Here is a 24,920-nt window from a genome sequence, read left to right as displayed (position 1 = left end):
ATAAGAATATACTAGTATGTATCGACGCGCTCACGAGATATACAGAGTTGGTACCACTAACTAGTAAAAGTACCAAGGATTGTGCAAACTGCTCTCTTTGATCAGATATTTTGCAGATATTCGCCCCACAGCTCATTATTTCTGATAATGGGACCGAGTTCAACAACTCGTTAGTTCAAGAAATTTGTAACGCCTTTAAGGTAGAAAGGGTATAGCGATACAGCCGAATACACCCAGCTAGTAATGGCTTGGTAGAAGGAATAACAGGAAGGTTTTAGATGTATTACGTCACACAGTAGGACAGGATCCTGACTGGGACGTCAATTTACCTTTAGTCCAATTATCCTTAAATGCAAGGCATCATACGAGTATTCGTGCAACTCCCATAAAAGCTTTGATGGGATATGAACCCAGATTACCTTATGCATGGCTGAATCAGCCAATACAGCCAAATTACTCTGAAGATATCATGAAGATAAGAATCGGAAGCTTTAAAGTAATCCACAAGCAATTGCACAAGAATCTAGAAGAAGCCCAGCAGAATATGATAGAGAAGCATCAGGAAGGATTAAGGCCTGTAGACTACAAGAAAGGGGATGAAGTCTATATTAAGAAGGAAGTAAGAAGTGGTATTAATTATAAGTTAGCCACAAAATTCACAGGACCATACAAGGTCGTAGACGTACAAGAAACTAAGATAAAGGTTAAGAAAATGAATAACCAAATGCCTTCCACATATGCTGAATCATTAGAAGAAGAAGAATTTTGGATAAACAAGGACAAGGTCAAGAGAACCAAAGAAGTTGAAGAATCCGAAATGACAGAGACGAAAGAAGAAATTCCACCGAAGAAGGAACTAGATACAACTTAAGAAATAGAAGAGTCACTTTTCAGTGAAACAGAAGATCAAACCAATTAATTCATCCCGTTATTCCCATGAATTTATTTGATTTCTTTATTGCTAAGTTTACCTTCATCGGTCAACTTAGGAATAATCTTTTATTGTTGCAATTCTTACTTTAATTAGTCGGTTTGTAGCAAGATTTTGGGTTAAGTGCACTTAACTTCAAATTTATTTTGACTTGAAGGGAAATATTTGGGTATGTAAGAAACGATTCAATGCATAGTATAAGAATTTCAAGACGTATATTAAGTTTAATCGTTCCATAAGAACATTTTTAGAAGTAAAAGAATAAAATAAGACGGGTTAAGATAGACATTAAGAGATTTTAATTAAGATACGAAGAATTCGTTTCAGAAATGACTAAGATTTTGAAGGGGTAATTGAGACATTTATTTTGTTCACAAATCCATTTAGATGTTGATTGATTAAAACTTACTAATAAGATATTAATCGATGAAGACTCACTAACAAGAAGTTAGTTGATGAAGACTCATTAACAAGATAGTAGTTGTTGAAAACTTACTAACAAGATATTGATTGATTGGTGAAAACTAACTAATTGTTGTCACAGTAGAAGAAACCTACAAGTATTAACCACTAACCGGTTCCTTTAACCGAGTTGCCAATTTTGTTTTAGTATCAAGCAGTGAAGTTATATAGTTTAATGTACAAGGTTACTCAGAAAATTACAGTAAGAATGTCCAATGAAATTTTGCATAAACACAATACACACTCTCAGTAGGAAGTCAAGGACACAATTGTTATTGCATACAAATACACAAGGATATTTTCTCCCAGGACTTGTCTCCAAGCAGCAGGTCGCAGCAAACGAGAGGCCATCAAGTGTCGTCAACGAAGAACGAAATTTATTCTCCATAAAAGAAAGACGATATCCACCTAGATAGAATAGGACAGAGGACTGAACCAATCATACACTGTAAACTTGGATAGTTATCTTTATTTTTGCTTCTACCATGCGATTATATAACTTATGTGACTTAAGGGCTTATGTATGTTTAACTTTCAGTTTTTCTTGTTTTGGGCGATTTATTTATGTTTGCATTCAGTTTCATATTTCTTAATGTGATTTACTCATATTTGAATTCACTTTGATGATTCCTTTAATTACTTAATCAAGTATTTGTTCATATTCATATTCAGTTTTTTATGTTTCTCTGAATGTTACTTGCTCAAGAATTTATTCATGTTTACATTCAATTTTGATTGTTGCCCTTAACGTTACTTAATCAAGGATTTGCTCATGTTTACATTCACTTTTGATGTTTTTAAGTTAAAGTTTAAATATGATTTCCAAGAAGCATTAGCTAGGAATCCTCTTGTAGGTATAATATTTGCTTCAGCTTAGTTAACGCTGTCGGAGACAGAGAGGTAGTGGGCCGAGACTGTTATAGTGTGGCAGTGTTGTTATTCCAAAAGGCAATAACTTATAAGGAACTTAAAGAAAGAAGGCATGGATAATAAGAGAAGAAAAAGGAAAAGGGAATAAGCTAATGATTTTTCTTAGAGAACGAATTATCGCGTTACTCGACCCAAACGATAAGGCTTTTAGACCTAAAGCCATGTGGCTTCCATCTCCCCCAAAAAACCTCTGTCCGTACCAGCGATTAGTGACCGACAGGAGATTATGGCCGATGAGCGATATCTCCCAGGCAACTTCGAGAAATTAGAACTACTCTCATTAGCGCCTATGATTAATCGCCGTTCCCTTCGTGTGACAGGTTGGAGAGAGCCATCTGGCATACGTTAAAAAGGAATTCTAAGACCCGTTGTTAGAAAGAGGGAAGTGCCAAATTCTTAAGAGTGCCACCCTTTCCAAGATAGACCTATGGACTTCGACGAATCAAGAAGCAGAGCCAGATCAGTGGGATACCCCAGGAATGTGTATCGACGAATGACCTATGAGGTTACCAAAGGGATACACCCCCAAAAGCTAAGACATCAACCAGGAGGCGTATACAAATTCAGAGCCTACGAATCACTGTAGAAGATATGACAGGAAGGCAGTTTTGTATACAAGCTCGTAGCCACTAAGACAAAAGAAGTCTTTCAGAAGATGCCACATCCAGTCAGAATCCAAAAATCCAAAGGCGGTGCTAAGAAGATTTCATCCTAATAAAAAGGCCAGACAGAGAGAGAAGAAAGCAGAGCAGAAAAGGAAAGAAGAGAAACAGCAGAGGGGAGCCGAGGGGAGAACTGCAGTCACGCAGCCGTGAAAAACAGAGAAGACAAACTGAAGTGAGGGAAAGTGCAGAAGTGTGGTGTGCGACTCAATCAAAAGACAGTGAAAGTGACAATCAATGCTCAGTGAAATTCCCTTGTGCCTGTAGACTCGAAATTGCAACAAGTGCCTTTCAAAGAATTAAGTTTTATCAGTCCAAGAGCCCAGAAGGTGGAAACTTTTATAGAACCCCGAGCAAAGAATAAAGAAATAAGGTCACGTCAATTTTCATTTCTCTTCCAAATAATAAACCTTTTAGCTAATTCCAGATCAAGAGCTTTCAGCAAGGTAAGAAGTCTAATTCTCCAAAGTATAGCCTCCAAGTCGGCGCACGTTACCTTAGAGCTGTGTGCGAAGTGTAAGTACCGCCACATATATATATATAATATATATATATATATATATATATATATATATATATATATATATATATATTATATATAATATATATATATATATATATATATATATATATTATATGTGTGTGTGTGTGCTCTGTGTGTGTACATGTGTGTTTATGTATGTAAGGAATGCATCTCTTTATAATATATATATATATATATATATATATATATATATAATATATATATATATATATATAGTCTATTTTATATATATATGTGGTGTGTGTCATCTGTGTACTGTCTTGTTTTATGTATGTAAGGGGAATGCATCTCTTTACTATATAATATATATATATATAAATATATATATATATATATATATATATATATATATATATATATATAAATATATATATATATATATATATATATATATATATATATATATATATATATATATATATATATATATGTGTGTGTGTGTGGTGCATGTCTGTGTGTGTACGTGTCTGTGTTTATGTATGTAAGTGGGAATGCATCTCTTTATTTATATATATATATATATATATATATATATATATATATATATTAGGGCTTGTGCCTTGTATGATAAGGCGCCCTATGAGGTAATGTTAGACTAGCGATAATCTATACGCAAGTCGGTTGGTATTGCACCTTCCATCTTCATGGAGTGTCTGGGTTTTTGTAGATCACTTACGAAGTCGGTATTATCTTTACGACGATGTGTTAAACTCATGGTTTCGGTGAGGTTCTTGTAAGAAAACGCGAAGTATAAAAAATAGATATATTCTTGAAGTTTTAACATGCTGAAAGATCAGATATGATTGCACAAGTCCTTCTTATGGGGTGGGGGACGGATTTAGCTTCGAAAATCGATTCTGGCCCCCCAATGATGATAGGGCTGGAAATTTCCTATTCCTCTACATTTGATTAAAAAGCATTAGGTAAAGAGGTACAAGTCTTCTATGACGAGCTAAAACTCTGTTCTCCTTGTCTACCAATCTCCGCTACAAGTTATTGAAGGAACAGGGACAGTAGTTTTCGAACATATGAACATACTATCAGATGACATAGTTACATACGAACACACAATCGAATGAGACACGCTACAGATCACGTAGGCCGTTTGAAATAATAGGTCGGGGTAGTTTGTCTCAAGCAGGGAGCTTGGACTAATGTTTATAAACAATTGAATGACTACAGGTGACGGCATGTTATCTTAGCTTACATACTTATTGTATACGTCATCTTTAGCGTCTCTAGTCTGATCACATTCATGCAAGCAATCTGGTTGACCTCTTTAGTTTTAGACTTTTATATATATGGACTAACATTCCATATTTTTTATTATGTAAACACTTACATATATATATATTATATATATTATATATAATATATATATATATATATATATATATATATATATATATATATATATATATATATATATATATACAGTGGTAACCTCAAACATACGCAAGTCCCAGCTTACGAAAAATTCAAGTTACAAAAGCAAATACAAAGATTTTTTTGGCTCTACATACGAAAATAGTTCAGGTTACGAAAGGTTGTTGCTTTAAAGTCCTGAGACTCGCCCAGACCACCGATAACAATTTTAAAACTCACACGCTGCCAACTGAGTAGACTTGCCACCATCCTCCCACTCTCCCATTGGTTCCTGATGCTAGTCACCGCCATAAGATTCTGCCCTCCTATTGGTCAGCATCTCTCCCATTATGCATCTACGTAAAGGCATTCTTCTTCAGCAATTGCTTCGCACTAGTATTATCGTATGCATGCGGAATTCGTTCATTCTATACGATTTCGTTTATTAACGTAAATTCGTTAGTGATTTCGTTGTATTACTTTATTGTGTTGTGTGAGAACTTTAGTACATGTACTACATAACTAAATTACGTACAGTATATACGTAGTCATGGGTCCAAAGAAAGTTGCTGAAGTTCACGGAAAGAAGAGGATGCTTTTTATGGAGACGAAGATGGAGATCATTCAAAAATATGAAGCTGGCATGCGGTTGAGTGTGATCGCTAAGGAATACGGCCGAAATCCGTTGACAATAGGCACCATCCTTAAGCAGAAGGAAGCCATCAAAGCAGCTACACCTTCCAAGGGCATGACTATTTTGTCTAACAAGAGGAGCCACGTGCACAACGAGATGGAGAGGCTACTTCTTGTCTGGATAAAAGATAAAGAAATCACTGGCAATACGATTACCGAGACGGCAATCTCCCACAAGGCCAGCGCTATTTTTGGCGATTTGATTGCCCAGGCCGAAGATGACGGAGGAGAAGGGACATCGAAGCCAACCCCAGACTTCAAGGCTTCTCATGGGTGGTTTGAAAAATTCCAGAAATGGACTGGCATCTTTTCGGTGGTGCAGCATGGGGAGGCGGCCAGCTCGGACATGAAAGCGGCCGAAGCCTTTATTAAGACGTTCGACAAGATGATGATCAACGAAGGCTACAGTTCTCACAGCAAAGTCCTTCCAACTGAGATGAGACTGGCCTTGTTCGATAACGTCCAAGTGGGGTATTGCTAAAGGTGAAGCCCCCTACTTGTTGTATCATTCAGAGACTCCTCGAGCCTTCAAGGCCTACAAAGTGCTAAAGGAGAAGCTTCCAGTGATGTGGAGGACTAATGCGAAAGACTGGGTAACAAGACTTTTGTTCACTGAGTGGGTAAATCTGTGTTTCAGCCCGACAGTGAAGAAATTCTTGGAATAGAAGCGCCTCCCTCTGAAATGTCTGCTGTTGTTGGACAATGCCCCTACTCACCCTCCTGGCCTCGAGGAAGATATCCTAGCAGAGTATTCTTTCATCAAGGTTCTTTACCTTCCGCCTAACACCACCCCTCTCCTCCAGCCCATGGACCAGCAAGTGATATCAAACTTCAAGAAGCTGTATACAAAACATCTTTTCAAGAGCTGTTTCGACATCACCGATACTACAAGCCTCACTTTGCGTGAATTTTGGAAGGAGCATTTCGATGTTGTGATATGTATCCGACTCATCGATCAAGCTTGGCAGGAGGTTTCGAGGCGAACCTTGAATTCTTCGTGGAGGAAACTATGGCCTGATGCCGTATCAACCCGAGACTTCGAGGTCGAGGGATTCGACTTGGGCGAAGCTGGTGCAGATTCAGAAACAGTTGACGATCCTGAAACTGTTTCGCAACCAGATCTTGACGAGATCGTTGCACTCAGCAAGTCCATGGGGCTGGTCATCGACGAGGATGACATCAATGACCTTCTCGAGGAGCAACAAGAGGAGCTTACGACGGATGACCTGAAGGAGTTGGAGGCCATGCAACATAACGTCGTTCAGAAATTAAGGATGCTCTAGCTGCTTTTCATAAGGTGCAATTATTTGTAGAAAAGAGACACCCCGAAAAGGCTTACACAGGCCGTATGCTTGCTCAGTTCGATGACGTTTGCCTGAGTCGTTTCTGGAACATTGTCAAAAGGAGGCAGAAGCAATCTTCCTTGGATAGTTATTTTTTATAGAGGTCTTTAGTAGGAGTCAGCAAACGGGAATATTCCAAAAGTGATTAGCCTACAAAAAAACAGAAAGAGAAGAAAAGCCGGTGAAGTAAATTGCAAATTAAATTTTGTAAAAAAAAAAAAAAAAAAAAAAAAAAAGTACCAAAATAAAATTATGAAAAATTCAAAAAACCAAGAAAAAAACAAAAAAAAAAAGAAATTTAATTTTAAGTTTTTTGCAAAGTTAAGTGTTACGGTTTTGTTCATGTGTTTCGTAAAGTTTAGTCTATGTTTTCCTGAAAAAAAAATTAAATTTGAAGTTTTTTGTAAAGTTAAGTGTTACAGTTTTGTTAATGTGGTTCGTAAAGTTTAGTCTATGTTTCCTGACATTTTTTAATGTGTTTCGTAAAGTTAAGTGTACATACGTACGTATGTACGTACACCTAATACACTTTATTTACAGGTACTATGTAGTACATATCAGTAGTACATATTAAGGTAGGTATTGAATGGTCCAAATTGTTGTATTTCATTGTATATTGGTTCAATTTATCTTATATATATATATATATATATATATATATATATATAATATATATATATATATATTATATATATATATATATATATATAAAAGATATATGCCACGAGGGAAAATAAACAACGGAGTATCCGTGAGATCTTTCGACGTTCAAACGTCCCTTTACTTAGCTAAGTAAAAAGGACGTTTGAACGTCGAAAGACCTCGCGGATACTCCGTTGTTTATTTTCCCTCGTGGCATATATCTTTATATATATATATATATATATAGTATATATATATATATAGTATATATATATATATATATATATACATATATATATATATATATATATATATATATATATATATATATATATATATATATAGTATATATATATATAAGATAAGAGGGCAGTGGAAACAGATTGTCAACAGTATTATTTTTAATTCTGTAATAAATAAGAGTAAATATTTTTTATTATAAATACAAATACATTATAATCAACAATATTCATTGACAATTCGGGTTTTCTGTAGATTTTACCAATAGATGAATAATTAAAGAATGGCAAAGAATATTCACATTCTTAAACAGTATCCGACCGCTTCGTTACACTCGAGAAGTATCGAATTAAAATGAATAAGACCGTAAGAAAAGAATAATGAATATACAGGGAAGTGAAAGAAGGATAAAAGGAAGAAATATTCATCTAAATGCAAAACAAAACACCATAATGATATAATAAACTAGTCAAAGTGTAAGACAAGTAATTTGCAAAAGCTACCACGAAAATATTAATTGGATCACTAGTCCTTGGTGAGACAAAATGAATTTAGTCGGCTGAAATAAAATAGCGAGAATTGACCATTTTGATGAGAGAGAGAGAGAGAGAGAGAGAAGAGAGAGAGAGAGAGAGAGAGAGATTGGCTTCGGCTTTGTCAGAAGGACATATGGTTAACAATGAGATATACATATTTTGCTCAACCAATACCGTAGGTATGTGAAGGAGAGAGAGAGAGAGAGAGAGAGAGATTGGCTTCGGCTTTGTCAGAAGGACATATGGTTAACAATGAGATATACATATTTTGCTCAACCAATACCGTAGGTATGTGAAGGAGAGAGAGAGAGAGAGAGAGAGAGAAAGAAAGAGAGAGAGAGAGATTGGCTTCGGCTTTGTCAGAAGCATATATGGTTAACAATGAGATATACATATTACTTTGCTCATCCAATGCCGTAGGTATGTGAAGGAGAGAGAGAGAGAGAGAGAGAGAGAGAGAGAGAGAGACAGAGAGAGAGAGAGAGATGCCGTGAGCGTGTGTTTAATCAGTATTGTAGAAAATTAACGCATAAAATGAATACGAATAATGAATTTAATGCTCCAACGGAGTAGACTACAGTACACTAGAAGAGACTTCAAAGGATAATTCTAGAGGATTTTAGATCAAAAGAATGAGACAAATACTCCAGAATAGTCCACTTCATTAAAAAGGAAGATTCTTCAAAGAAATCTGTCGTGAGAGAATTGATATTTATTTGTTAACGTACTGTTTGTATATTTGTGAAGTAAAACTGTATCTAACCCGATGGTAAAGACCAACTGAATAATGGATGGAGAGTAATTGGATGGAATTAGACCATTTTTTCGTAAAAAGGAAGCCCAATTTATCTTGAACTTTTAGGGTCGAAGTAGGTCATTCGACATTGATAAGGAATGTGCTCTCTCTCTCTCTCTCTCTCTCTCTCTCTCTCTCTCTCTGAAGCGTACTCGTCGCCACAAGTAACACTCGACAGGATTCCTGCTCACATATGCTCTGTGGATAAGACGTTTCGCTGGTTGCACCGTTAGCCCTACTACAAAGTCTGGGAATTCTCTCTCAGCTTACGGTTTCCCTGTCTTACACCCTTCCTTCCATGAAGAAGCTGTCTACCATATGTCCCGGCTGTTTTCATACCTGTATTCTTCGGGGCTAGGCAAGATAAAGACATTGAATAGTTGATCTTATTCGTTGTCTGAAAGACTATATATATATATACTATATATATATATATATATATATATATATATATCATATATAGTATACATATATATATATATATGCACATTATATATATATATATATATATATATATATATATATATATATATATATATATATAAAGAGAAATGAACACCACCGTGTGGTTAAAAGTGCGTCACTGTGCGTCCTGATTTCTTGATTTCGTAGTTTGTGTCCATGAATAGACGAAATTATTATCAACTAAAAAATTCCCCTTTGGTTAACATATAGAAAAACATATTAATTCCGAGGTAGAGAGAATTAGATATTAGCGGACATTTGTAGCTTGATGCCTATAAATATATGTATATGTGCAACTGTAATAATCATAATGCCCTTTTAACTTCTTGAATTCTTTGCTCTTTTTTGGACACGCTTGTCACTACAAAGCCTGATGATCCAAGTTCAAAGAAATTTCTGAAGAAATTGTGATGTCCGGTACCGGGAAATGAACCCAGGTCCCATAATCACAAAGAGGTCAAGTGGCCGACCTGACCACGAGAAAGATAAAACGTCCACTCCCTCTCATACATACATATACCTGTCGTTTTCAGATATACTTATTTAAGCTGGAACAGACCCATCCTCACTTTTTTTAAACCTTCAACACTCAATAACAATTCCTGTCCCTTCAAATTCCACTAAAAACAGACAAAATTGACCCAACGAACAACAGAATTTAAAAGAATCATTAATTTTCGATACAGTGACGTAGATCATTAAGCGCGCGCCTGAATTCATTTGAACTTGATTTTGGGAAAGCAACTTTTGTTACTCGACTAGTTCGAAAAAGAAAAAAGGTTTTGGAATGGCTCAATTCAGTAGATAGATAAGGGCAAGAGACGTCACACGACGAGACTCTTTTTCGTCTTAGTTTTTCGATTTCATTCAAATATGTGTGTGTGTGTGTGTGTGTCTGGAGTATAAAAGGCCCATTAAAACACTTTGGTTTAAAGCTAGGGACTATTTCAGTGGACTAACTCACACCCTTATCAAGTTGTTGATGACAGAAGTTACATTTGCGAAATATATAGTGGGAGATATGCCCTTAGGTGATGCCTGGGGTCACCGCTAAGCCGACACTGGTTCTGTTAATTTTCTTAACCCACTTCATCGTTGCCTTAAGGAAGATATTGTCTATACGGTCAGAGTCCCAGGCTCCATTGGAAAGGTTGATCCTATTATCTTGCTGTTTTATCAGTGAAGATTCTACCATCTGACATTTGTATCGACAGCTGCTCTTGTATAAAATTCTGGATGAGTTCCAACCCATGGTATGGTTCGAGTTATTTATATAATGGAAAATTGCCGAACTATGTTGTCCATATCTAACTGAGCGCTTATACAGATGAAAGGGTTGAGGTGGCCTAAGGTTTGTGTGATCTCTCGTAAATTTTGTTTGTGTATTTTTCCTTTTCTTTGTTTTCTGTGGGTTTGTAAAAAATGCTCTTTGCTTCATGTATGGTTTTCTCTATTATGTGCCTGGGATATTTTAACAAGATAAGTTTATTTCTGATTGTTTCTGAAAGTGAGAATGTCGCTTACCTGAAGACAGTGAATCTGTAGTTGTTACTAGTTCCGATTATTAAGGCATCTAAAAAGTGATTGATGAGGGTGGGAGTCAGTCCAACGAAATATAGTCTTTAGCTTCAAGCCAGAGTGTTTTAATGTACCTTTTATACTTGAGACGTATCCTGTTTTAACATAAGAATTCATTTACACATATATATGTGTAATTAATAAATACAATATACATATAACCATATATATATATATATATATATATATAAATAATATATATACATTATTATATTAAATATAAATATAACGTATTATATGTATGTTGTACATATCAATACATACATTAAATTATATGTCTATATATATTATATAATATATAAGATATATATATATATATATATACATAATGTATATATTATAACACATATATATATATAGATTATTATAATTATATATATATATATATATAATAATATTAGAGCAAGAGAAAAAAATAATATATCCAAGTTTTTCAGAAACTTTCTTTAGAATTCATTATTTAAATATCGGCCATCATATAATAAAGTAACATAATGAAGAACTACTACTAGTACTAACTACTAATAATATTAATTCTGCCATTATAAGATACGTTTATGGAAAAAAATCGGCGAAAAAACAAGTAATAACGAATATCAAATCATCTTGCACATTTGATCAAACAAACATTATTCCCGTAAATGATATCTAGCCTCTCCGACATTACTGAGACAAATAAACACAAAAACATCAACAGATAAAGAAGAAATATACACAGAAACTCGATAGCAAAACACAGTCTAGAAACCATAACATGAGCAGAACTGTATCGAATAACCTTCAAACCAATATTCATGTTTTGAGGGATGACAATGATGCTATTCAGTGATGAAGAAATGGAGTTTTTTTTATTTAATTTTATATTTTGTTTTGTTTTAACAAGGTGTATTTGTTTTGTTGCTATAGGTAATGAAATGAATGGTAGATAAAAGTACCCTTAACTTCATCCATTTTCACTGTTGTTATATAATTTTCTGTTTGTTCTAGAAAGTGCTTTTCATTTTCGTTATTTTAAAGTATTCTTAATCTATTTTACAGCCAATACCTTTCCATAAAGGGCGTTTCAGGCTCTCTCTCTCCCTTACTCTTTGTAATAATTTTAGACACCTCTCTCTCTCTCTCTCTCTCTCTCTCTCTCTCTCTCTCTCTCTCTCTCTCTCTCTCTCTCTCTCAATGACTGCAAATGTCTATTTTATTGCAAATTCCTTAGCCTTACGGTCTCAGCGTTCCATGGTTTTTAAAAAATTTCGACGTATATTGTAAATTATTCGCCATTTCTCATTGAAGAATAAAATAATAGTTACTGAGGTATTCCAATTAGAAATATCTTCTTCAACTTTTTCCTCGCAAAGGTTTTCATGTTGCTGGATTCAGGGAATGGAAAAATAACCGAGACTAATATATTTATTTTTTTGTTTATGCGTTGTTCATAATGAAAAAAGGGAAACTGACAAAACCCTGGAATGCATATGAAACAATAACCCTGACTTCTTATTTTGATCATCTGTACTGAAGAAATAGTACTACAGTTACTTCTGTTGAGTTTGATTAGCAACAGTCTCTCTCTCTCTCTCTCTCTCTCTCTCTCTCTCTCTCTGTATATATATATATATATATATATATATATATATATATATATATATATATATATATATATATATATATAAATAGTTATATATAGAATATGTGTGCATATATATATACAAACATACGTATATATATATATATATATATTATATATATATATATATACTAGATATATATATATATATGTATATATATATTTATATATATATATATATATATAGTATATATATATATATATATATATATATATAATATATATATATATATATATATACATATATATATATATATATATATATATATATATATATATATATATATACTCATATTATATATTGATATACATTATATATTTATATATATTCCAGATTATATTAAATTTATATACATATATATATTTATAATATTATTTATAACACAGATATAATATATAAATTAATCTATATTCATATTATATAATTTTAGATACCATTATATATATATATAGATATATACATTCATTAGATAATTTATTTCTATACATATATTCATCACATTCACATGCTATCGTCAGTGTCACCGCAAAGCTATGAAGAAGATTAATTTGCGTATCGAAATGTATCACGATTGTGTGTATCTCTGTATGAAGTTGAGTTTTGCCAAAACGACCAAAATTCCATTCTTTTGAAGCCGTTGGTGACTATAAAACCTCTTCAGTTGATGACCTGAGTCCATAGGTCCACACAAAGCTTCTGAAACCCTTTGAAACTTAACCACTTTTCTTAGTCACCTTTCGATGGGAATCATATGGCCTTCTTAATCTAAGTCAACGTTTTATAAAGACTTTTGTGCAGTTGCCATGAAAATGCATATACACCTCATTTTTCTTCATATGACCATCTCCTGGTTGTTATTACTAAGTCGTTTTCTCATACATTTGTTTTCCCTCCCTTACCTCATTCACTGACGAGTCTGTAAGAATAAACCTCCTACAATGTCATTCATCTAATTCGCACTTGACCACAATAGCCTGTCACTAACACTATCCCATTCGCTATACTGGTCGAGTGGAGGAGAAGGAAGTTGAACTCTCTTTTGGCGAGTGTTTCTAACGTTGAGTGTTGTTTCTCTTTATTAAGATGTTCTCGTTCAACATTCTAGACTGCTGATTGTTGTCTTCTCCTCGTTCAACATTCTAGCTCTCGCATGGAAGCCTGTATTAAATCGCTTTAATCATTTGCTTCAACGCGAACCTCAAAGGCTCATGCGAAGATGGAAATGCATTACTACCCTAGAACAATTCACCTTGTATTTTAATAATTTATTTATACTTTTAACTATTGGTATATGAAATTTATCAATTTATATTTTTCATTTGCTAATAACTGATCTTTTCTTTCTGTATTTCCCATTAACTTCTCTTAATTCTTTCTAATGAAGTCAGTTGCGCCTCCGGTGGTCTTGTTCCATATTAATAGGTTTCATCTTCTGAATAATAATATAATGATAATATTGATAATAGAATGAACCTCATTATTAATGGAAAAATGTTAAATTTATTAGATGGAGTGTAAAGTTTTCTGGAAATAAGAAGACCAGATAAGATTTTTAATGATTAAAACGATACATCTCATTTTCCGCTAAAAATCTTCCGGTAACTTTTATAATTAGAAACATGTTGATTATAGCTTTTGTTTTTGCTTAAGTTACCATGTATGTGTTGTTTTCTTTTGTATATATTTTCCGTAATAGGTTAATTATAATGTTTTTTATCAGTAAGGTAGAAAGCTATCAGGTTAAGTATGGTAGAAGCATTTTAATACGAGTGGATTATAGTCTTGAGTTTGGCGATAATTGTTTGGTAGAAGTACATGTATACATATATAAACATAGACATACATATATACATGTATGCATATATATACATATATATACATATATATATATAATATGGGAATAGGGCATGTATAATAACTTCACAAGGTTAAATGTACATTATCATTAGAAAACAGATAGACCTAAGGTACTTTTGGTGAAGGAATCCTGATAAGTCAGCTCTTCAAAACACCTGTATGATACAGCTGTAATGTATATTTTAATCACTATAATATATATATATATATATATATATATATATATTATATATATATATATATATGTATATCATATATATATATATGTATATATACATGCATATTCAAGTACATAAGTGTGCATGTGTGTGTGTGTGTGTGTGTGTATGGACAGACACTCATACATACAACCTGATACCAAAACCATTTTTAAAGTTCTTAAAACGAAAACCAGCAGTATAAAGTTCCCCACCACCACCAGATCGCGGAACGAACGCCGTGGAACGGTGGAACGTCTCTGGGTCCTGGTTATTTGGGACGCGACAGAGTTCCTTCTCCCGCCGAAAGGACTGTACGTGACGTCTCCTTTTTATAGATCCTGACCTTTGAGGAGAGTTTCCATGGCGGAATGGAAAAAGAAGGAAAAAGCTTTCGTTTTTACCTAGTTAGGTTTTCGGCGAGGGCTGACGTTATTCGTGTTACATATATATTATATATATATGTAATATATATATATATATATCTATATATATATATATATATATATATAGATTATATATATAATATATATATGATATTAATAATATATATATATATATACTATATATATATATATGTATGTATATATATATATATATATATATGCATACATATATATATATATATATATATTATGTATATATATATATGTATATTATATATATATATATATATATATATATATATATATATATACTATTATATATAAGTATATATACACACACACACACATATATATAGATTATATATATATATATATAAGTATATATATATATATATATATATATATATATATATATATATATATATATATATGTGTGTGTGTGTGTGTGTGTCTTCCTCTTTCATTTTGTTTGTGTAGTGATACACTGTGTAAAAAGGAATCATATTTTTTCTCAATTATTATTATTATTATATTCATAAAGGACAAGCCCACCACAAGGGCCAGCAACTTGTAATTCAAGCTTCAAAAGATTACAGTGTTCATTTGAAGGAGATAATAGAAAATACAGAAAGAAGAGATCACCTATTAAAAAAATAAAAATAAATTAAAATGAACAAATAGATTAGAATATAAGTTTTCATGAATGATTGATATTTTATTAGTTTTCTGTAAAAAAAGTTATTGTCTCGGCTTTCTGTCCATCTGCACTTTATTTTGTCCGCCCTTATTAAAAACCACTAATTGGTACATTGATCATTTATTCTCAAATCATCCAACATCCCTAATTGCAGCCCTCAAGTCTCAGTAATTTTTTTTTATTTAATGTTAAAATTAGCCATGGATCCTGCTTCTGGTAGCGCTTTCCGAAGGCGTGCGACGCACCCTTACTTTGACGCATCTTTGGGGTAACTGAAGCACTTACGTTCATAATTGATAGTTTTATACAGTATTACACGTTGTACAGATAACTCGATTGCTCAGAAGAAACTTCTACGCATATTTTACTTTTTTCTTAATGTAATTGATTCAATAAAGAATTTTTCCCCAATCTTATAACCTGATTATATGCTTCAAGGTTTATTGTACGTTACATTAATGACGGTTTTAATTAATGAGGCATCTGAAGAATCAGCTTATCTGTAACTTCAACATGAACTTTAATCAAAGCAATGGCAATAATAATGAAGCTTATTCCCTTTCATTTGTCGTAGCCTTATTTTTTTTTATTACTAAGATGCGTTAGTGAGGATCATTACTACTTTTACAGTATTACTTACGAAATCACGCCTTCCGTGAAAATGATAGCTCGTTATCAGTTCCTGTCGCTGACAATATCGTTTTCCAAAAGCACTCTTCTTATTCCTCTATTGTGATCCCACCTGGCACTCTGCGTTCTGACGTATTGTGAAACGTAAACAATGGCATTGTTTTTATGAATGGAGCCCGAGTTGGTTTTATGAGTGAGACGCTGAGAAGCCCAAGGTGTCTTTCAACTTTTACGAGTTTTCTCTTTCTTAAAGAAGCAGTTAATGGCTTTTTGCTCTACAGTTCGTCTGCTTTTGTTAGCAGGACTGAAGATAATTGCCTTTCACTGTATTCTAATTGCTATTTTTGTTGTAGTTGTTTAGTTCACACTCTCGGCCTTTCTTTGTTTTACGAAGAAAGAGTGTCAGTTTAGAACATATTAGATCAAATATAAAACACTGTTGATTCGAAAACTAAGCTCATATGAATATGTAGATGTAATTGATTTGAAGTAAACATAATACGCATATTCCTTGCTCGAACATGACACATTTGTAAACAATACTTATGTCTTAGCCTTGAATGAGTGCTGTATATTTGTTGGAACTGGGTCGCTCTTGAGATAACATGCTTGCAATGAAAACAAACATCAAGAAAGGTGTCACTCGCAAATTTTATCAACTCCGACGTATTGCGTCATCGCTGGGACTTGGCGGTTTGTTTACATTCGAAAATGTCGTTATTTCGTACATTAGTTGTAATCTGTACCCAACTCTTGTACAAGAGATCTTGTGTCTGCTCATGATTCTTAATTCGCTTTGCTTTCCAAAGACTCTCTCTCTCTCTCTCTCTCTCTGTGTGTGTGTGTGTGTGTGTGTGTGTGTGTTAGAGAATCTTATTTTCTTTGTTAGAGACATTCTTTCATTGTCAGAAGATTTATTTCTTTGATAGTAATATAATTTCTTTGGCCGTAACTTTCTTTGTCAAAGATTCTTTCTTTGTCAGAAATACATTTTCCTTGTCAGACTTTGTCATTGACAGAAACACTCTCTCTTTGTGGGGACTTTTTTCAGAAAAACCATTTCTTTATCAGGCACTTTCTTTGTCATAAACGCTCATTCTTCTCATACTCTCATTCTTTGTCAGAAGAACGCTTCCTTTGTCACTTTCATCCATTAACTGCTGAAGCATAGCTGACTACCTGAACAATAATTTCCTCAGCATCATAAATGTATATATGTGTGTTTGTGTGTGTGTGTGTTTCGTGTGCGTACGTATCGATACACAGATAGTTAAATCCCATTCTTATTCTTGTGTTGAATCACAACCGTAGCCTGGATTTACTTGCTATAAAGGGGATCCTTCACAGTCATTTAAAAAAGAAAACTTCCCAGCCACAGTTCCAAAACATACCAATGGAAAGCTGGACAGAGAGAGAGGAGAGAGAGAGAGAGAGAGAGGAGAGAGAGAGAGAATTATCTCCACTGGGAGAGAGAGGGAAGCTATAAAGAAGACCAACCTCTCCATCCCGATGAATACTTTAGGACAAACTTTAACTTTATCCTCTCTCTCTCTCTCTCTCTCTCTCTCTCTCTCTCTCTCTCTCTCTCTCTATATATATATATATATATATATATATATATATATATATATATATATATATATATGTGTGTGTGTGTGTGTGTGTGTGTGTATATGTATATATACATATATATATATATATATATATATATATATATATATATATATATATCTATCTATATATATATATATATATATATATATATATATATATATATATATATATATATCTGTGGACTTCGGCACAAAGCCTTGGTTGTCTAGGCGTATCTGTACCTATATAAGTTTGTGTGTGTAAGCTGCATGCATTTAAGTGTGTGTGTGTGTGTGTGTTTGTGTGTGTGAGCGTAAGCTGCATGCATTTAAGTGTGTGTGTGTGTGTGTGTGAGCGTAAACATGCATATAAGAGGGCGCATGTGTGCGCATAATGTAAGTATATAACCGTGTGTTTGAGTGAAAAATGTATGTATAAGTGTGTGTTTGTGTGCAAATTGTATGCATATAAGGTCGTGTGTGTGAAAATTGTACATATATGCAAGTGTTTGTAAAATATATGCATAAAAGTGTGTCTGTGTGTGTGAAATGTATGAATATAAGCGCATTTATACGTTTGTGTAAATTGTATACATACCGTGTGTGTGTGTGTGTGTGTGTGTGTGTGTAAACTTGTCCATATAAGCATGTGTGTAAACTGTGCATATAAACGTGAGTTCTCACGCATGTACATATTTAAACCTCAATAATATTTCTCCACTGGATGAGTCCCTTGGGGACTATTTCCTCCCATTCCAGAAATTATTTCCATCACATTACCCGAGACTGGTTGGTGTTACCTACCCTTTTCAGACTTCTTATATTTTTCTTCTTCATTTTCTTCTCTACCTCTCCTTTGGCATTTCATTATCACCTGTACCTTTTTTAGCTTCAGGACTGATTCAAGATGAATCCTATATCTATGCTTTAAATATGATGATGATGTACGCTGCAAAATACAGCAGTTTTTGTAGTTAATTTTTACCTAAGCGGAGAGTAGTAACACTCATGTCGGTGTCATCGTTCATCCTTTAGAGGGGTGATGCCGTCAGTAATAGGTGCTCTGAAGGCATCACTAAAGGTGTTTGCTGCGTACCGTTGGCCCCTAAAAGCTTCCACTTCTTGGCAATTTTTGCTTGACTTCCTTCTTGAGTCCTTTCTTTTGTCTAGCTGTCCAACACCTCTAACGGTATTTTTCAGCACAAATGTGGGAATTTCTCGCAGTTCCACTTTTAGATCCTTGTACTTCATTTCCTTTGTTTTCTGGATTTCTCTATCTGGCTGCGCACCCAATCCAACTCCCTCTTCCTACTCACTGAATGGCCAAAAGTCCCTAAACTTCTTAAAATCAGTCAACATCAGGGTATTATCCAACGAGAATTCAAAGCAATATAGTTTCTTTTATCAAGTCGTCTACAGCCTGTTTAATGCACAGTTGTTTGGAAAAATGATTGATAGAGCTACCAGGAACTAAGAAAACTGTAAATTAGTGTTAAATAAGAGTGAAATCAAAAGAACGTCACAGAGCAGTTTCAATTCTGAGCTTCAATGGCGAACGAACAAAAACACTAATGGCGTGACGCTTTCGGTATCTCCTCCCTTATCACAACCCCTCTCCCCAAAACCCCACTTGTCGTTGTTAGGAACCTTGGCCCCATTGGAGAAGTGAGGGCCACCATAATGACTTGCCCTAAAAATAAACAGAGATTCCATCATCAGAGCATGTTAGCCCTCTCTGAATTACCAAGCGATCCAAATGGAAGATACGCGTCATAAAGCTGGTTTGTATTGTCTCAAACCCTTATTTGATATATCTTGAATGTCTGTGCTTTGCAATATCTATTGTTTTGTTTTCGTTACTCATGTGTGTGTGTGTATGTTTTTTTTTCTTGGCTCATTTGGATAGCCGGTTCAATTATAGACTAGCTCGACGAAAATTAAGATGGATGCAGTTCAGATGTAAACTAAATTCAATAAGAATATTAATAATTATAATTATTGTTATTTTTCTGTTTGCAGATTTTTTTGAAGAAGTATTATCTACTTTCATAATTTTCATATTACTCATTAGGAACTCGATTTTTCTGTTAATCATATTTTATTTTATTTTATCTACTTTCATTGAAGAATAATGATCTGAACACACACACACGCCTGAATGAAACAAGCAACAGCCATCATCATAGAGCTAAATTTTTATCAGTGTACCAAGACACACAGAGATAAATAAGTATCAAAATATAGACTAAAGGACGTTGCTAAGCCTTACCTTAGGGTAAAAAATATATTAATAAATCTCCCACAGGAACATCTGGTACCTTACAAAAACAGTTTATGCAAAGAGAGCAAACTAAATTCTTCCCCAAACGGTGGGTGGGCCGATGGTTACGAACCATAGCAACTAGGAACAAACAATCTAAGACATATTAGGGAATAAAGTTTACATCCATAGCTGGTGTTTACACGTTTAAACCTCTAATTTTTCTTCTACAAATATTTTAGTCAGCCGAGGTCCCGTTATCATTATTCTGACCTCATAGGTTAGAATGTTGGATCTTAGCCAGTTCCGAAAGTGTAACCTTAAAGTTTAACCTTAGTGCTGCCCTGAGGATGGTCCACCTCCCAAAATCAAGTGCATGGTTCTTCAGACTTGTCCAAAGGTGATATGGATCCAATTCTTATCATTTTCCCTTCGTTGAATCTCTGTCAGATTGGTCCCATGGCCTGCGCGAGGCACTAGGAGGAACATGAAAATACTTGTGCTTAGTTAGTTGTTTACACTTTTAATTGTTTAAATATTTAGTAATCAAAGTGCCTGTCAGTGACTTGCTTTTAGAGCAACGATTCCGAAATATAATTTTTCTCTTTTATAAAAAATCAACAACTAAATTTCTGTCTCTCTCTCTCTCTCTCTCTCTCTCTCTCTCTCTCTCTCTCTCTCTCTCTCTCTCTCTCTCTCAGACTTTTGAATGCATTTCTGTGTTCTGTTTACAGAAAATGAAATACATAACACAATTCTCTCTCTCTCTCTCTCTCTCTCTCTCGCTCTTTCTCCTAATTAGTTACCAATCATCATAACGACAATTCAGCCTAAATGATTCTTCTGTTTTCCGCCCAGGGAAACCTATGGTCTCACACACACTTCAGTAATTGACACAAATGAGAGAATTTCTGTCACCTGTGTATTAAGATTCTCCAGGGAAAGACAGAAGACGATGCAGAATTAATTCTGAGTTATTTCAGTCTTCTAAAGACTCCTTTGAACTCAAGTGCTAATTATCCCGATCTGAAGAAATAATTAATTATTTTCCTGATTGAAGAATATTGAAATATTCCTGATTTGGCGCATTGTTGAACTATTATTCTGATTTGAAAAAATATTGAATTATTATCCTGATCTGAAGAAATGCTGAACTATCATCCTGCTTTAAAGAAATACTGAACTATTATCCAGCTTTAAAGACATATAGAACTATCGTCATGATTTGAAGTAATATTGAACTATTGTCTTGAATAGAAGGCATATTGAAATCAAATTATAATATCCTAATTTAAAGACATTGAAATCAAGGAATTATTATCCTGATTTGAAGATATTAAAATCAAGGGATAATTATAATGATTTGAAGACATTGAAATCAAAGAATAATTACCCTGATTTGATGACATTGAAATCAAGAAATAATTACCCTGATTTTAAGACATTGAAATCAAGGTATAATTATCCTGTTTTGAAGAGAGAAATCAAGGGATAATTATCCTGATTAGAAGAGATGTTGAAATCAAGGGATAATTATTCTGATTTTGAGACATTGTAATCAAGTTATAATTGTCCTGATCTGAAGAACTATTGAGATCTAGATATAATGATCTTGATTTTCAACCTGTTGAATTCATCAGGTAATTATCAGTGGGTTATAATCTTGATTTAAGAAGATTATGAAAGAAGACTATGATACGAAGAAATATTGACTTAAAAGTGTAATTATCCTGATATGGAGAAATAACGTAGCAATGGCTAAATATCCTGATGTAATGAAAGAATGACCTCAAGTGATAGTTATCCCGATATAAACAGATGATTAAATGAGGGGACAATTATCATCACATAAAGAGATTACGAGGCAAGGAAATATTATCCTGATAAAAATGAACTCAAGAGATAACTATCCTGATACCAATGACAATCTATAAGTAAGATGTATTCATGGTAATCTAAGAATATTTTTCATTCTTGGTTATTATTCTGAGATACTGTAGGAAAAATTACAAATAGTATAAGGACTCAATAGAAGAGCAACGGATAGAGAGTAAACATTTTCTATTAAAAATAGCTTGATTTTGACTTCCAATAGATTCAGACAATTACATAGACATAGATACTGGCAAAATATTAATAGATACATGGAAATTTTTGTGTAACTTGCAGATAAATATCACATTCAACATTTACAGCTTAGCAGAACAATTTTTAAGAAGCGAAGAGATTGGCTAGATATTTTTTGGGCGAGAGAATAATGGATTCATTGCTAGGTTTAAAGTAAGTAATAATAGAAAAGTTCATTTGTCATTCAATACTTCACTCAAGCATTCACTTATTGTTCGGTAACCGAAATGCTTGAACGTTCTATACGAGAAATTCTTTCGTGAAAATTACTGCACTTATCAGCGTCCCTTAGCATTAATATTTTGGTAAATATCGTTACACATTAAAGCTACGTCTAGGTTATTCATGCAAATGCAACACTGGCATATAGCACATAGCACTAAGACTTGAGATCAATATCATGTTTCCTTAAGTTTACAGTCAGTTTTCAAAATAAGCCTTCCAGGTGCCTTCGTAATCACTGGAAAGAACTTTCAAGTCATCTTCTTAATCATTAGAAGGTATTTCCAGACATCTTCTTAATCACTGGACAAATTTTCCAGGCATCTTCTTTTATTAACTGGTAAGGAACCTTCCATCACTTGAATGAACTTCCCAGGCATCTTCTTTTATTAACTGGTAAGGAACCTTCTATCACTTGAATGAACTTCCCAGGCATCTTCTTGATCACTGGAAGGAACTTTCCAGGCATCTTCTTAATCACTAGAAGGAATATTCCAGGCATCTTAATCACTGGAAGGAAATTTCCAGGCATCTTTTTAATCACTGGAAGGAACATTCCAGGCATCTTCATCACTGGAACGAACTTTCCAAGCATCTTCTTTATCAATGGAAAGAACTCTCTAGGAATCTTCTTCATCACTGGAAGGAACTTTACAAGTATCTTCTTAATCACTGGAAAAAAACTTTCCAGGCATCTTCAACATCACTGGAAGGAACTTTCCAGGTATATTCTTCCTAACTGAAAGAAACTTTTCAGGCATCTTTTTAATCACTGGAAGGAACTTTCCAGACTTCTTCGTCACTGGAAAAAAACTTTCCTGGAACTTTCTTAGTCACTAGAAAAACCTTTCCTGGAACCTTCTTCATCACTGGAAGGAACTTTCCAGGCATCCTCTTAATCACTGAAAAAAACTTTCCAGGCATCCTCTTAATCACTGGAAGGAACTTTCCAGGTATATTCTTCCTCACTGAAAGAAACTTTCCAGGAATCTTTTTAATCACTGGAGGGAACTTTCCAGGCGTCATCTTAATCACTGGAAGGAACTCTCCAGGCACTTCCTCCTAACTAGAAGGAATATTCCAGGCATCTTCATCACTGGAAGGAACTTTCGATGTATCTTCTTCATCACTGGAAGGAACTTGCCAGGTATCTTCTTCAACAATGAAAGGAACTTTCCAGACATCTTCTTAATCACTAGAGGGAACTTTCCAGACATCTTCTTAATCACTGGAAGGAACTTTCCAGGCATCTTATCAATCACTGGAAGGAACTTTCCAGGCATTCTTTTAATCGCTGGAAGGACTGGCCTCCTCGCTGATGCTGGAAAACGTGTCCCTCCTATATCTCTGGCTGAAGGAACTGTTGCGAGAGTTTCTGAAGAGCCCGTTGCTGCTACCACAGTCTTTCTTCTCTGGGCTGTCACAAAGGAGGGCCTTCCTCTCGTCCTTTGCCTGGCTTTCTCTCGCAGAAGGGAAACCGAGCGGGTCAGACCTCTTCGGGGAATCGTCAGGAGAGCTAAACTGGAAAGATGGCGAGTTGGTGAGGAGTCCTTCTTGGCTGCCGCTCGGCGCTCTCTCCGCCGGCAACACCGTTCCAGTGCTGGAAAGAGAGCACTGCCTGGAGAGTTGCTGGTTGGAGGTCGTTTCAGACGACCTTCGCGATTGCGACGCCTTGCCGTAGCGGGAGAGGCCGTTGTTAATGGACCCCTTAGAGGAGAGCGACAGAGGGTTGGAGAACGTCGGCAGCAGGAGGGACTTCCGGTGGAACGTGAACTTGATGGAACTTCCTCTGTTGAGAGACAAGGAGGTGGCCACTGCGGTGCTGGGGAGCTGGAATTGATCTGTGGGGAAGGGGTTGAAAGATTAGATAATTAAGGGAGTGGAAAAATATTTACACATTTGCACACATACATACACAGACACACACACGTGTGTATATATATATATATATATATATATATATTATATATATATATATATATATATATATATACATATATATTTGTTTGTGTTAACACATAAGTTAGTCAGAATGAAAAAAAAACGTGATGCGTTTCATTAAAATTGAGAATAAATACACAATTCCTCAATAATACGGCAAAAGCAATCCTTATTTATGTAATAGCAGTAAACCAAGAAATAA

General features: G+C 34.3%; 1 protein-coding gene across 1 annotated transcript in view; it reads right to left on the bottom strand.

Annotated features, from left to right (window-relative positions):
• Nucleotides 1–22,472: 22,472 nt before the first annotated feature.
• LOC135217399 (orexin receptor type 2-like) overlaps nucleotides 22,473–24,920 on the bottom strand; it is a 119,127-nt gene continuing 116,679 nt past the window's right edge. Inside the window, exon 9 of the mRNA XM_064253242.1 lies at nucleotides 22,473–24,618. Within this exon, the coding sequence (XP_064109312.1) occupies nucleotides 24,065–24,618 (554 nt within the window). The 3' untranslated portion in view covers nucleotides 22,473–24,064. The remainder of the gene's footprint in view (nucleotides 24,619–24,920) is intronic.

Source organism: Macrobrachium nipponense, chromosome 7 (assembly GCF_015104395.2).
Source record: "Macrobrachium nipponense isolate FS-2020 chromosome 7, ASM1510439v2, whole genome shotgun sequence".
Lineage (NCBI taxonomy): Eukaryota > Metazoa > Arthropoda > Malacostraca > Decapoda > Palaemonidae > Macrobrachium > Macrobrachium nipponense.
Note: the sequence above shows the minus strand (reverse complement) of the source record. Positions and strands in the feature narration are given on the sequence as shown.